Source organism: Phyllopteryx taeniolatus, chromosome 6 (assembly GCF_024500385.1).
Source record: "Phyllopteryx taeniolatus isolate TA_2022b chromosome 6, UOR_Ptae_1.2, whole genome shotgun sequence".
NCBI lineage: Eukaryota > Metazoa > Chordata > Actinopteri > Syngnathiformes > Syngnathidae > Phyllopteryx > Phyllopteryx taeniolatus.
The window spans coordinates 32,112,088-32,126,707 of NC_084507.1; the positions used below are offsets into that span (position 1 = coordinate 32,112,088).

The following is a 14,620-nucleotide window of genomic DNA, read 5'->3' on the forward strand; positions in this document are numbered from 1 at the left end:
ACGGGCCGGGATTTGAGCCAGCAACCTCGGAACTGTGAGGCAGATGTGCTAACCAGTCGCCTCACCAGTGACGTGTCTTAATTTTTTCTGTGTTGCTATCCGAAAGAAAAAACTAAAAGTTCAAAGGTTAGTATTGTAGTTGTGGAGCCAGATTAGCAGGCACGACAATGTTTAGAAGATGATTCACCCCCAATGATTTGTTCTGATCAAATTAGCTTTTCCCGAAGGGTGTATCAATTGGTAGCCCTCCGCATCAATCATGAATCGCTGCTGGAACTGCATTTTTTCAACAAAAGTAACTTGTTGCTAATTTTACCCAATGGCCACTGAAATGAAATGAATTGAGATTGCACTCATTTTTGTTGAGAAACTTCAGAGTGCGCATGTGATTTGCAACAATATAATACATTTGAATCGTTTCATAATGTAATTATTTCCACCAAAACAAAGTGTAAAATGTGGAAGTTATTTGTACCCTAACCTATTATCAAATTGGGGTTAAATGTGGCCTTGAACCAAATGTGAGTTTGACACCCCTGATCTATTGAATTGACCCTAACACACACACACACACGAGCAGGTTGTTTGTGCACTGATTGGACGAGCGCCTCATTAATATTCCGAAATCAGTTGCTGTTTGTTACGCTGAAGCCACGCCCCTCCGCCCAAACCCAGTCAGGCCCCCCCTCCGCCCTCTCCGCTGTCCAAACTCTTGCTAGTCGCTCCCTTCCCCCCCTTCACCGAAGCCTTGTGACGGCGCAGCTAGGCCGACGAAGTCCGGGACAGAATGGTAAGAACCGGCCTTCGACGGCCCGCTGCCGAGCGGCACCGGCCGGGGTGTGACGCCTCCCGGGTTCCCGTTCCGAGCGTGAGCGGCGTTGCGCGTGTGCGTGAGCTTGAGCGGCGGCGGTCAGCGTGATGTTAGCCAGCATGGCCGTCGCTGGGCTTCGTCAACACCGGACCGAACGCGGCTCGAGCGGTCGGACCGCTGACCGACACCGGCGCCACTCCGGACCCGTCCGCGCCGGTGGGTTTTCCAGCCACGCCGCGGGGCCGCTTCGGGCCGTTATGCCCCGGGGCGGCCATTTTAGCCCCGCAGCCCGGGCAGCGCTAGCCGGGCCGGAGCCGACCGGGCATGTCCGCGCGTGTAACTTCTTCATGCTGGGAAAGTCTCAACTTCAACTAAAGTCACGTCGCCATCATATTCAGTAGCCAAACCGGTCAAATTCGTACGAGAAACGAGAAATCGTACACTCGAGCCATGCAAAGCTCCTGGAAAAGTGTTTTGATTTCAGGGGTTTAGGCCTGGCCCAGTCTGGCAGAACTCAGACCTCCGGCGGCCGTGCAGATAGATATTCAGCTAATAATACCTCCAGTCCGGAGGCGAGCAGCATTCAAGTCTTTAATTCAACTGACATGGAAATGAGTGGAAAAACAAGTTGGCATCAGCACATTTATGGGTCAAGATTTTTGCTCTGGACGCTTTCGAGCGTGTTGTTAACAACTCTGCCAAATTGGAATGAAAGGTTCCCAATGGTGAAAACCAAAGCTATTTTCTCCCCTCTCGAATGCGACTGCTGCGGGCGTGGGTGTCTTCAATGCGCTCAAGCGACGCCCGCTCAACTGGCAACTGTCAGTCAAATACCACATTTACAAAATGGAACCAAAATGGCTTCGGTAGAACCTCCGTCGAACTACTGCGACCTGAGCAGAACCTTACGAGCAGCATCTGAACGTAATTACAACCTTGGTAGAATCACTTTGATGAGCAGAACCTGCTCAAACCAAGAGGTTATATTGCGCGTGTGCGTGCGACCCCAAGCTAACACGAGGCTTGACACGATCAGGATTTTTGGGACCGATCAGCGAGTTTAAAAAAAAAAACGACTTGTTCATTTACTTAATGGCTCATCTACGTTTTTCCACATTTTGTCCTATAATACAGTCGGCGCGATCCACTCGTGTTTTCGCCGCCACGGTAACGAGTGTATCCGGTCGCATTTGAGTTGACAAGATAAAGCCCAATGATTGTAAAAAAAAAACGGGATGCGGTGGTATCGGAATACAAGATTTTTTTGCAGTAGTCTGACAGGGCGATCGTGAAAGAGCAAATTTGTCACACCGCCGACGTTTTTTTTTTTGTTTTATATTGTTTTATTGGTGGTCAGATATTTACAGTACTACGTCAAAAGACGCGACAAGGCTAAAAATAAACTAGCTTTTGGATTCAAATATACCGTACACGATGGCGACGCAGCGTAAATGTCTTTTGCGCAGCCGATCAGTGATGTCATTGATCGGAACGGTGAATTATGACAAAGTCGATCAGCATAAAATGGTAAGTATCGGCAGATACCAATCAGGGCGATAAGATCGGTGTAAAGTCTAGCTAACACGCTAATTTGGTTAGCGTGCCGGCATCACGGCTCCCGTCGCAACTATTACTACAGCTTACTGAGCAGTTGTGAACATCTTAATTACTGTATATGTATTTGACTGCCCCCTGGTGGCCACGGCTTGCACTAGAGGGCGCCCCACAAGATCAATGCGCATTGAAGCATGAAATCATGATGCACAAACGCTTGGATGCGCTACATTCTATTTAGTTATCACTTTGTGTTTTTATAAAGTACAATATGGTTAGGGTTTTCTTCTGAAAAGCACGATGCAACAATTTGTGTTTTTGTTTTTTTTCCAGGCGTCAGGCGTGACCTGTGAACGACGAGGTCATCAAGGTGTTCAACGACATGAAGGTGCGCAAGTCGCACCGGACGCCCGAAGAGGTGAAGCAGCGCAAGAAGGCGGTGCTCTTCTGTCTCAGCGACGACCGCAAGAAGATCGTGGTGGAGGAAGGCAAACAGATCCTGGTGGGCGACATCGGCGAGACGGTGGACGACCCATACGCCTGCTTCGTCAAGCTCCTCCCCCTCAACGACTGCAGATACGGACTCTACGACGCCACCTACGAGACCAAGGAGTCCAAGAAGGAGGACCTGGTCTTCATCTTCTGGTGTGTGTCCTCATGCTAACGTGCTAATTGGGCTAGGGGATGTCATGGCGTTCGTCAGAACAGGAAGTGCTTCCCGGCTGTACGAAGTTACTTCACTGCCTCTCTGGTTTTTGCTTCCTCCATCAGGAGAACTTCATTACAATTTATTTGACTGCAGTAGAACCTCGTTGGAACCAAAATAACTTCAGTAGAACCTAATTAGAAGCACATTCACACCATACAAGAGAACCTTATTCGAACATATTTGACTGTAGTAGAACCTCTTTCGAAGCAAGATGACTCCTGTACAACCTCATTAGAACCACTGGAACCGCATGAGAGGAACCTCATAAGAACCACATTGGCTTCATTTGAACCTTGTCACACCTGTTTGGACATTAACAGAACCGAAGGGCTTCAGTAGAACTTCCGTAGGACCACTTTGATTTCCGTAAAACCTCATTAAAACCACTTTCATTGGTAGAACCTTCTTAGAACCACTTTGCTTTTAGTAGAACCTCATCAGAACCAAAATGACTGGTACAACCTCATTAGAACCGTTTTGACTGTGGGAGATCCTCATTAGAACCTGGATGACTATAAACTCATTAGAAACACTTTGACTTGACAGCAACCTTACTAAAAACACTTTGGCTTTAGTAGAACCTCATTAGAAACACATTGGCTTCGTTTGAACCTCGTTAAAACCATTTTGGCAATTGTTGAACCTAATAGGAACCAAATGACTTGAGTCGCACCTCATTTGAGCCAATTTGACTTGACTAGAACCGCCACAGGACCACTTTGACTTCAGTAGAACCTCATTAGCAACAATTAGAATCACTTTGGACCAGCAGAACCTGGTTAGACCAAGAATTGGACGTCTGCTGTGCATCCGCGTGCTAACAGGCTAGTTTGGTTAGCGAGCCGGCATCTCGGCGGCCGAAGCGCTTTCCCCTGATGTCGCTTCCTGTTTGGTTTCCTCGCAGGGCTCCCGAGGGCGCTCCCCTCAAGAGCAAGATGATCTACGCCAGCTCCAAAGACGCCATCAAGAAAAAGTTTACAGGTGAGCACTTTCCTGTCCTCTGACGCCATCGGTGGGAATCAGTCACTCACTGGATACGTGTTTTGATGTACGTTCATGAAAAAGATCCACCCAAAAATGCGTATGTGGTGATTAAGTCTGAAGCGATTTATATGACCGAGAGCAGAGATTTCCGATAAATTTCCCCTCGATCTCGGTGATCAGCTGTGTGTGTATTTCCTGGATCTAACATGGAGGGAATGAATGGGCGGCACAACAGCCAATCAGAGTGATCCTTTTGCGGGCTGCGGGCGTGAACAGAAACCCCGCCTCCTGGGCCGCCACACTTAAGTCACATACTACTTTTCCCGTCCGGAAGCAGGAGGGCGTGTTCTTCAGGGATACAGCAGCCAATCAGAGTGCAGCGGCGCATGTCCTGCCTGGAAACTACCGTATTTTCCGGACTACGGAGCGCATCGGATTATAAGCTGCGCCCACTTTGCGTATATATTTTTGCATATATTAGCCTCACAGGACTATACGCCGCAGATATCGTACTAGAGTGGCTCCAATTACCGGAGACTAATTCCTTGTGTGTTTTCTGGACATACTTGGCAAATAAAGAGGATTCGGATTCTGAGATATACATGTTGCGAAATTCGATATTTACCGATCGATGGCTTCCCACTTAAAAGCTGCATCATACGCTTTTCTTCTTGTATTTTCCATGATGAACGGTGTGGGGGGGAAAAAAATGTGCGTTCGTGCGTGTCGCGCTGCATTTTGCGTCGAACGCGACAAAAAGTAGCGTTGTCGTCTTCTACACGCAGGAGGCATCTGCGCATGCCCAAACCCGGAAGCGGTCATGTTTTAAGCATTACGTTCGGACATGTTTTTGTTGTACGTTTAAACGAGTCGGGCCTGTCTTGTTTTTGCACTTGTTGCGCCCCTTGATAACCGTTAGCGGAAAAAAAATCTATATTTTAGCCGCATCGTTACGTAGGCCGCAGGCTTCAGAACGTGGGGGGGAAAAAAGTAGCGGCTCATAGTCCGGAAAATACGGTATGTGGGAATGCTAATAACGCGCCTGCCACTTGTTGAGGAGAAATCAAAAGAAAACGACGATGCACCCAAATGAAAGTTCTTGACCGAAAACCCAAAGAAGTGACTCTACCAATTATTAGTAAAAAAAAAAAAAAACGGCATTTATGGCGACAACTGCGAAGCTGCCAACCTATCAGAATTCCCTTCCAGAACAATTTGTCTGCATTTCCATAATTTAAAAATGTCAAGAACATTACTGGAAACTATTCAGTTACCTGGCCTTGTGTGAAAAAGTTATTACCCCCTTATTAAATCATGAATTAATTGTGGCTAATTACAATTTTGGATTACTTTTCACTGATCACACCCAAGTCTGATTCAACAGAATCGGTCCCGACAAAATCAAGTCGGACAAAAGATTTAAAAAAAAAAAAGCTGCAACAAATTGACACGATCCAAAGAAATTCCAGCACAGTCGAGAAATAAAGTCTTTGACATCTAGCAGTCTGGAAAGTTTAAAATAAAAAAAAAAAGCCAATTCTAAAGCTTTCGGATGCCATCGTCACCAAATAGTGACGTCATCGTCAGTGATGTCACCATCCTGCGACAATGTCACTGTCTTGTGACGACATCGCTATTTGGTGATGACGAAGACACCGTTTCACGACTCATGATGATGATGTCATTTTGCTCATGACCATGTCCCCATCTTTTGATGTCACCAACCCACAATAATGTCACCGTCTCATGATGTTACTATTTAGCGACAATGATGTAATTGTCTTGTGATGTCACCATCCTGCGACAGTGTCACTGTCTTGTGGCGATGATGTCACTGTTTTGTGATGACGACGTCATCGGTCACGACAATGTCACCACCCCCGTGATGATGACGTCACCGTCTCGTGATGTCACAGTCTCGTGACTAATACATTGTTGCATGATGTCAATGTCTCGCGATGACGCCCCTGTCTCGTGGCAATGTCGCCGTCTCCTGATCGTGTCGTCGGCTCGTGATGATGATGTCACGCTGTGGTCCCCGCCCGCAGGCATCAAGCACGAGTGGCAAGTGAACGGGCTGGACGACATCCAGGACCGCAGCACGCTGGCCGAGAAGCTGGGCGGCAACGTGGTGGTGTCCCTGGAGGGGAAGCCGCTGTGACGTCGGCGGCGCCGTGCCATCTGGACCCGAGCCCGCCGCGCCGCCGCCTGCCGTGTGTGTCTGTGTGGTGAAGGAGTCGACGTCGTTAGGCCCCGTTTTTGTTTTCTCGTTTTTTTTTTTGTTGCTTTTCTTCTGGTTTGTTTTGCCCCCCCAAAATGAAGGAGATCTCGTTAAGGTCAAATATGCAAACCCCTCCCACTTTGTTGCCACATGACTTGCGTTGACCCAACAGGAAAGGTCGTCTCCGAGTTTTGCCAAAAAGACCTCCGCCTCCCATGACGAGGCTTTTTCTTTGTCTTTTTTTTTTAACGTGACTTTAATTTATTCTTGTCGCCGCGTTGCTCCACGATGCATCACAGAACTGTTAGCGTTAGCTCCCTCCTGGCCGCCTTACGTTTTGCTTGGATTGTAAACGCCACCACACGTCGTTAGAGGCTACTTTGATTTTGGAAGCACCCCCACGACCCCCTCCTCAAGTCCCGGTGTGAGATGACCGAACGCGACAACATCTGCAGCCTTAAAGTGGAACCTTGTTTGTGAGCTCACAGGAAGCCACTCTGCAATAAAAGCCTGTGGCCCCGCCTCCTGCCTCGTCTCTGCCTCCCTCCACTTATCACACGCGGACCCGCCCACTGCACACATCTGTCCTCTTTAGTTAGAATCATGTCAGAACCACCTCGACTTCAGTAGACCCACTGAGTGCTGGAGAACCTCATTCGAACCCCAAGCCCGCCAGGCCCACGTAGGCGTCAGCACAACCTCATTACAACCAGTCTGCCTTCAGTTGAACCACTTTGCAGAAGAACCATGTGGACTTAACTGGAACCTCATTCTGATCATTTTGACTTGTGTAGATCCTCGTTAGGATTTGGCTTAGGTCAAACCTTAGCAGAACATCAACATTAGAACCCTAGAGACTTCAGTACAACTGCATCGGAAACACTTTGACTTCAGAAGATGATCATCAGAATCACTGGCAGTACCAGAACCTCCTTAGGCAGCTGTGGCTACACGGGTAGCCGAGGAGGGAATGAATAATGTGTGAAATTGTAAAGCGTCTTGGAGTGCCTAGCACTGTATAACTGTAATACATGATTTTCATTAGAACCATTTGAACTTGGCTGGAACCTCATTCTGATAACTTTGACTTGAGTAGAACATCATTGGAATATGGTTTTGGCCTCAGTAGAACCTTCTCAGAACAACGTTAGAACCCTGTAGACTTCAGCACAGCTGCATTGGAACCACTTTGACTGCACTAGAAGCTCATCAGAGCAGTTTTGACTTCCCTTCAATGTCAGTAGCACCTTGTCACAACCACTTTTGACTTTAGCCGAACTTTGCATTAGACCTCATTCGGACTCTTGACTTCAGCAAAAACACGAGTGCTGTACAACCTCATTAAAACTACAATGACGTAAGTACAAGTCCATTAGGCTCACCGAGGCCTCAGTAGACCCTTATTAGAACCATTTAGAGTTGACATTTTGAGTACTTTCACTTCAGTAGAACCTCATTAGAAATGACTCTAGTAGATCATCAAGGGTGCAGTAGAACCTCATTGGAACCATTTTGACTTGACCACAGCTTCATTAGGGCCATTTTCATTTCAGTAGAACCTTAAGACTCACTATGATGTTACTGGAGCTTCATTTGGACTACTTTGACTTGCGTCGAACCACATTAGAACTACTTTGGCTTAAGTAGGACCCTGTTAGAACCACTGTGACTTCAGTAGAACCTCATAAGAACCATTTAAGATGTATGTGCAGCATGCATTAGAACCACTTCAGCAGATAATTCTTAAACTCACTTTGACTGTAGTAGAACCTCATTAGAGCCACTTTGACTTCAGGAGAACCTTGGTACAACCACTTTGACTTAAAAGTCCCATATTTGACCAAACCAACCTTTTCTAGTATTTGGGAGTTACATTGTCTCTATGGTGCCTCAGTAAACATGAAATATGAATTGAAATGGTACCCGCATTCCTGAGTTCCAGACGTTTTTCTGCCGAGAAGCCTGAAATCGTCGGAATTTCTCAAGCTTATTGACGTCACTAGCGAAGATCTGCGCCAACCTCGGCGCTGTCGACGTAACGAGCACGTCTGCTCGCGCAAGACGGAGGCAACCAATCAGAGGAAAGGGGGCGGTCTGAGCCAACTCCGGACAAAACGGATACAAAAGTGGCTCAAACACAAGTAGCGGTCAGAGGGGCCTTTTCTGGTATGACGAAAGCAAGGTGTTGTTTCAAATGAAACTGACACTTTGATACTACGTCCAGGTTCGAGAGTCACTCTGTGGAGGTGGAAATAGACAAAACACAAGAACGTCATTGGAATGGCCTCGAGTGGAACAGCATTTTCTCTGAGGCAGAACCTCATTGTGACCTCTGACTTGAGCAGAACCTCAGCCAACAGCTGAGTCCAGACTTCCTGCGTGAGGCGAGTCACTTCCTGCCCAGCTAGCTGCACATTCCTGCCCTTAGATGGAGCGGCGGCAGCGGACTGAATGTGATCCTGCTTCTATTTGCGGCCCAAATGCGGCGCGGCACACCGACACCGCCTTGAAGCTTGCTACGCGTTTCATCGTTGACTCAAACCTCACATTTAGCAGCATTAGCTTAGCACATTAACGTCACCTCGAAATGCCCAAATGGAGACCTAAATGAGAAACATCATAAATCATCAAGTATGGCCTACTTTAGCGCGCATGTGTTTTAGGTGTAATGTCATCTCGAAGAATATAAATATGATGCATAATTCGTGGTGAAAGAGTCACAAGAGAGAAGACTTGATCTCCCAGAATTCTGCGCATGCGTGCTGGTCAGTGGTCGCAGGCTCGCTAGAATTATAAACATGCTCATATTTGTTCACAAGTCATGCATGTTCTTCATTGAGCAGCGTTTCAAAAAAAAATGCTCGTGCCTACTTTCATCAATTATTAATTTATATGAAATTTAAGTGAACGTGTGTGCGGTTTCAAGAGAGAAAACAAACAAAACCTCTGACTTGATTAAAAAAAAAAAACTCAGCCGGGAAAGTTAGAAGTCATTTTAAAGTTGTACTTGGTTAATCTGCTTATTATAAAGTCTAATTTTCATATCCATCAAAGTGAGTTTGGAAGAAGGAAGCCATGTTTTATTGCGCTCAATAACGAGTTCAAACATATTCAATAAGACATTCTTTGAAACAAAAGACTATTAAAACTGCTTGTATTAATTGCAAATTTTTGGAATAAATGTAAAGGTTGAAAAGAAAGTCATTTTAACTGCAATTGCGCTGTTACGACAACTGGCGGCGCTGTAGCTGAAACAGAAGTCACTCCTACGAGCGTCGAAGAAGAAAAGTGCCGCGAAAGTTGGATTTTCTTTCCGCCTGCAAATGCGTTCAAACCATTTGGTGGCTTTTCAAACTGGTAAATATTGTTTCCTTTGTATCAAAGCACATGTGACACAAGCTTCTGGCCGTTTTCAGAGACGTCTTTTAAAAATAACGAGTACTTTAGTTGGGTCCAGCTTTGACGATTGATCGACACGGTGAAGGTGTTGTATAAACTGAAACTGCATTCCAGCCAGCAGGCTCAGAATGTACAAAATGCTCTTAATCTAAGCCCGAGTTCCGCCTTGACCTCCCCTCAACTCCAAAACTGGGATCATTCAGATCCAGAACTGCTGGTCTGAACCAAAAGGCATCATCAATGGAGCCCCGAAATGTCGATTCACCGTGGAAACCGATAGAAACATGTCAGTTACTGACTTCGTCCTTGGAATTTGACATGCTCATGAAGGTGTGTAGTTATATAAAAATATAGTCTATTAAAAAAAAAAAGTGAATACTGAGTTTCATGCATTCAATTTAATCATACAATTGACATTTATTAATAAAGTAAATCATTCAACATCATTTTATTTACATACTTGTGTCATTGATTTGTAGACTCAAAAATAGAGCGTAAATTAAATGGGCTACGTTTGGAAGCCAAAAAAAGACATCCAATTAGGGGAGAGCAAAAGGATTACATTGGATTTTGAAAATGGACAGATGGGCCAGGGGCCTCGTGTACAAAAGGTGCGCACGCACAAAAACGTGGCGTCCGTTCTTTTTCACAGCAAAGTTCAGATGTATCAAGAGTGAAATGAGCGTGGAAACGTGCGGTGCCTCACGCCAAGTGCGTGGCTGGCGTACGCACGTTTCTGCAGCTGTTGGTGCATTGGCGACACTTCGAGGTGATGTTGGGAAACTTATCGTAAATCTGCACATCAGAGACACACGAACAATTGGCACTGATGAACAATTCATGCCCAGCAACGTTTGATTTCAACAATGTAAAAGATGCAAGGACTCGGAATTCACTTGTTAACCAGTGTATTTCATGAATCACTGATATTTGTGAGGACGCCTATTCATTGATCAAGGTGATTGATCATTTATGCCGCCCATTGGCCTCACAAGAGTCCTTTGAATGGACTTCATTTGAACATGTACATTGGTTGCACATGATTACATTTTTTTTTAAATGACCTAATTTACCCCTCTTCTAAAAAAAAAAAAAAAACGTAATTTTTTTTTTCAGTGTGCATGTCCTGTATTAAAATAAGAAATTGAGTCATCAAAAAGGACTCAAAGTTTTTGATATCCTCTTTGATATGCTGATGTGCTTCCATTTGAATTGAAAAGATTGATTACAAATACCATACATGCAACATTTCCGCATGACCTTTGATCCCACAGGGCTGAGCGTAGGTTACCGTATGAACACGTTTGTTGTGAGTTCTAAAAAGACCCGGTATTAACCTTGTGGGGTAATCATTCAGCCACGTGTCAAAATATTGATGAATAAAAATGTTTATTTTCAAAAATAATTCTCAATTTAAAATGTAATTATTTAGTATCAAGCTAAATTAAGAAATGGTTTAAAAATAAACGTTATATGTATTGTATTAATATTCAATCATTTTACCAATTCTATGAGAAATGATTACAAAATAGATCAAATGGAAAAAATACATTGAATCCAAATTTTGGGAAAATGCAAAAAATATTTGTGACTTTTGTTAAATGCCCGCCAAGTGGTTAGTGCCTCCACCTCACACTTCTGAGGGTCGGGGGGATTCGACTTGAAACCCAAAATTGCTTCAAACTTCAACTTTCAACCCAATGATGAGGTTAGGGTTCCAATCTTGTGCTCTTCTCTGAAAGCTGTTTATAGCGTCCACTCACCTTATCCTCCTCACACTTTGGTTACAATGGTCTTTTTTTTTTGTTTTTGGGGGGGGGGGGGTTAAAAACAAAGCCCCCAAAAAAATGATGTATGTCAGGCAGCGCAACCTCAACCAAGCGCAAAAAGTTTTTGTTTTCGTTTCAGCACAGGTCAGCAGTTGTGTTCTGTCACCCAGAAGTACCACAGTCACTATTGTTCACAAACATTATGAAACGGCCTCCATGTCATCACATCGGTCTCATCGAGAGTGAATATACTGTAGATCGGATCCCTCCAGAGAAGCTGCTATAGATGCAGTCCAACTGGATACGTGGATACACATCAGTTCTATCGAGATTCACGGACATTGAGCAGCACCTACTTCCTCCCGAGCCGTTCGCTGGATGGGCAGCATCATTTTTAACACTTCTGTCGTCCATGAAAAAGACGAAATTCAAGTCGCAAACATGAACATTTTATTATTTGGGGAGATTTACTTCACGTGCACACTACACATACAGAAACAGTTTAAGTCACAAGACCCTGTACAGGTGGATCTGTCGTAGATCCTCGGGGTCCGCATCTTTACCCACGTAAACGTTGTAGTCCACAGGAAGCTCCTCCACCCAGCCAGCCGGCAGCGCCTCCTGATGTACAAAAATGGGAAGCGCAGAAAATAAAATTGTGTGTGTGTGTATGTGGGGGGAGTCCATCTGAAGCCCCCATCCCTGAAGCTGCTGTCAATCAAGGAGCATCAAGTTCACGAGTTCACCTGCAGAGGCTGGAGAGAGTCGTGCAGACCGGGAACCGTCACCAGCAGAGAACCTCGTTTCCTGAACGTCTGCATGATAAACCTCCAGGCCCTGAACGGGAGCAAGTCACAAGTACAGGTGCATCTCAATACATTTGAATAGTCTCAATAGCAATTCAAAAAGGCCGTGGACCAGCTCTACACCCTCAGCGGGGTCTTGGAGGGTGCACGGTAGTCCGCGCAACCAGTCCACGAGTTTTATTGACTTTGCGAAGGCGCTCGGCCGGGAGTATGAGGTAGCCGACCCCTCAATGCGGGCTGTTTGGTGCCTTTACGACCGGTGTCAGAATTTCGGTCCGCATTGCCGGCAGTAAGTCGGACTTGGGTTCAGCGGGTCAAACACGCTCGCTCAGTCGCAACATATGCAGTCAAGTATTGCTACGTTAGCCACTTCGCACTCAGTATCTGGACTTGTGTTAATTGAACATATCATCGTCATCGTTTGTTCGTGTGTGTGTGTGTGTGACCTGGCCGTCACCTGACTTGCTCGCCGGGCTCCATGAAATACTCAAAGACGTTGTTCATGACCAGAACGTCGGCGTTCTGCAGCAGAGCGTCCTGCGTGCACACGTCAGCCGTGGACAACCTGCAGCACAAACGCGCTCAAAATCCCGGTAAGACGTCAAATACATAAAAAATTTCAATAACTAATCCCATAGGTAAATGTAATATCCCATATCTAGGATAAATAAACCATCCCGTGAAAACCTGAACTACGGCACCGGTGCGTGAAGACGGACCCACCTCCACTCTCACGTTCATCCCGTACTTGTGCACCATTTTGTTCTGCAGGTCAACAAACTCCTCGCTGAGCTCCACGCCAACCAGCCGGGACGCTGAGCTGTACACGTAGCCCTGCGCGACACCAGGCTACATCGGTCTCAAAGAAGTACGGGCCAGTGTGAAAGGGGTATGCAGTACGTTGGTTTGAAGGCCAAAAAGAGTGGCGCGAAAACAAATATTGGCCGCTTTTCAAATTTCCCCACTTTCATGTTTAAGATCAACAAACAAATAAATTAATAGACAAAGATAACCCAAGTGGACGTCGTTAGGGTTAGGGTTATGCAAGAAGTGCATTTCAGCGTGAAAGTATACTGTATGTGTGTGGTGACCTCTGACCCCGTAGAGCACGGCCCCCAGTCGCGATCCGACGTCCACCAGCGTGCGGCCGCTCAGATCCGGCAGAACGTTTTGGAACAGGAAGAGCAGCTCGCACATGGAGAACGAGTGCGACACAAAGTCTGCCCGCGCGCACAGCAAAGAATGGCGGGTCAGCGACGGTGCGGAATTCATCGACGGCAATGACGGTTTTGCGCACCCAGAGGCGCCGTGCTGCGGGAGCCGCACTTGAGACAGTAGCAGCGACTCATCCGTCCCACCTCGCAAAGGGCGTCCACGTGCTCGTCCTCGTACAGGAAGGCGTCCACGTGGGCGGTCGGACGCGAGAGCTGCTGCATCTGAAACACGCAGACATCTTCATTTGTTCTCGTCTTTGTGGAAAAGGGGTACGCGGTCCGTCCATTTAAATTGTGACTCGCAAATTGCGATGCGAAACCACTTCTTTCCAGCCTTGTATGCAGTTGTGAAACAGGTGTAGGCCAATGTGAAAGGGTGGAGATCGGTGTGAAAGGGACTACATGTTTTAAGGGGGATCTGCCAGCGTAAAAGGGGTGCATGCTGGTGTGAAAGGGGCTGGCTGTCAGAATGATATGAAAGGGGTCGCTGTGAAAAGGGAATGACCCTAAAGTGCAAGCGGTTACATGTTTAGTGGGTATATGTTAGTGAAAAGAGGGACTATATCAGTTTGAAAGGGTGTACGTGTGCTTGTGGAACCTTCTGCTGGACGATGGCCTCACATGGCAGCATGGCGTCCAGAGGCAGGCTCTCCCTTATTTCATCCGCGATGGACCTCAGGATGACTTTGCTGTTGTCCACCAGCAGCTCGTCCAGGTCCTCTGCACGAGCAAACCAAGGCCTTGTGGGTAATGTAGTCAAAAACGAGAACCTCACTTGCCGACGACTCCACACATGTGACGCTACTAAACAAACTAGCCAAACTAAACAATTAGAGCAGAAGACATGACAGGGAAGCGTACCGTACCCGAGCTGCGGATCCAGTCGAGCAGCTTCGGCAGCTGAGAAGGCTCAACCCTGCTCAGAAGCTGCCGTAGCTCACTTTGAGCTTGACACAAATTCATCGTGCGCCACCACTACCAGGCAGATGTGACAACACTTCCGGCTTCTTTGCCGCTGCACTTGGTGGACCAATCGGATGGCCCCATTTACCAAGCTCGTCAGCTCCGAATAGTGACACAAAGAGGCCCGGATGATCACAGGCAGTATGAAACAACAGCGCAAAATTTTACCTCCCTGCCAAATAAGCAGCCA

General features: G+C 46.5%; 2 protein-coding genes across 3 annotated transcripts; one reads left to right on the plus strand and one right to left on the minus strand.

Moving 5' to 3' along the window:
* The first annotated feature begins 632 nt into the window (after window positions 1–632).
* cfl2 (cofilin 2 (muscle)) lies at window positions 633–6,801 on the plus strand. 2 transcript variants are annotated; one of them, XM_061777348.1, is made up of 4 exons: window positions 633–790; window positions 2,699–3,010; window positions 3,979–4,055; window positions 6,107–6,801. In XM_061777348.1, exons 2-4 carry the CDS (start codon window positions 2,748–2,750, stop codon window positions 6,217–6,219), a joined length of 453 nt encoding a protein of 150 aa, XP_061633332.1. In that variant the 5' UTR covers window positions 633–790; window positions 2,699–2,747; the 3' UTR covers window positions 6,220–6,801. The 2 variants fall into 2 exon arrangements, with proteins under 2 accessions (XP_061633332.1, XP_061633333.1); XM_061777349.1 differs by lacking the exon at window positions 633–790 and adding an exon at window positions 856–1,027.
* Window positions 6,802–11,874: 5,073 nt separating this feature from the next.
* zgc:109986 (uncharacterized protein LOC553566 homolog) lies at window positions 11,875–14,579 on the minus strand. The gene is made up of 8 exons (XM_061776851.1): window positions 14,334–14,579; window positions 14,066–14,187; window positions 13,551–13,689; window positions 13,352–13,473; window positions 12,969–13,087; window positions 12,711–12,818; window positions 12,194–12,284; window positions 11,875–12,068 (listed from the first exon to the last, which is right to left on the minus strand). The coding sequence occupies exons 1-8, from the start codon at window positions 14,428–14,430 to the stop codon at window positions 11,955–11,957; spliced, it is 912 nt and encodes a 303-aa protein (XP_061632835.1). The 5' UTR covers window positions 14,431–14,579; the 3' UTR covers window positions 11,875–11,954.
* Window positions 14,580–14,620: the final 41 nt, after the last annotated feature.

Bases quoted from the DNA above. Each gene is read 5' to 3' on its own strand.
- zgc:109986 (XM_061776851.1), bottom strand. From the start codon at position 14,430: ATGAATTTGTGTCAAGCTCAAAGTGAGCTACGGCAGCTTCTGAGCAGG. The intron at 14,188-14,333 runs GTACGGTACGCT...TTGCTCGTGCAG, and splicing joins CGACTGGATCCGCAGCTCGG to AGGACCTGGACGAGCTGCTG. The intron at 12,285-12,710 runs GTGACGGCCAGG...GCTCCCGTTCAG, and splicing joins GAGCCCGGCGAGCAAGTCAG to GGCCTGGAGGTTTATCATGC.
- cfl2 (XM_061777348.1), top strand. From the start codon at position 2,748: ATGAAGGTGCGCAAGTCGCACCGGACGCCCGAAGAGGTGAAGCAGCGC. The intron at 3,011-3,978 runs GTGTGTGTCCTC...GTTTCCTCGCAG, and splicing joins GACCTGGTCTTCATCTTCTG to GGCTCCCGAGGGCGCTCCCC. The intron at 4,056-6,106 runs GTGAGCACTTTC...CCCCGCCCGCAG, and splicing joins CATCAAGAAAAAGTTTACAG to GCATCAAGCACGAGTGGCAA.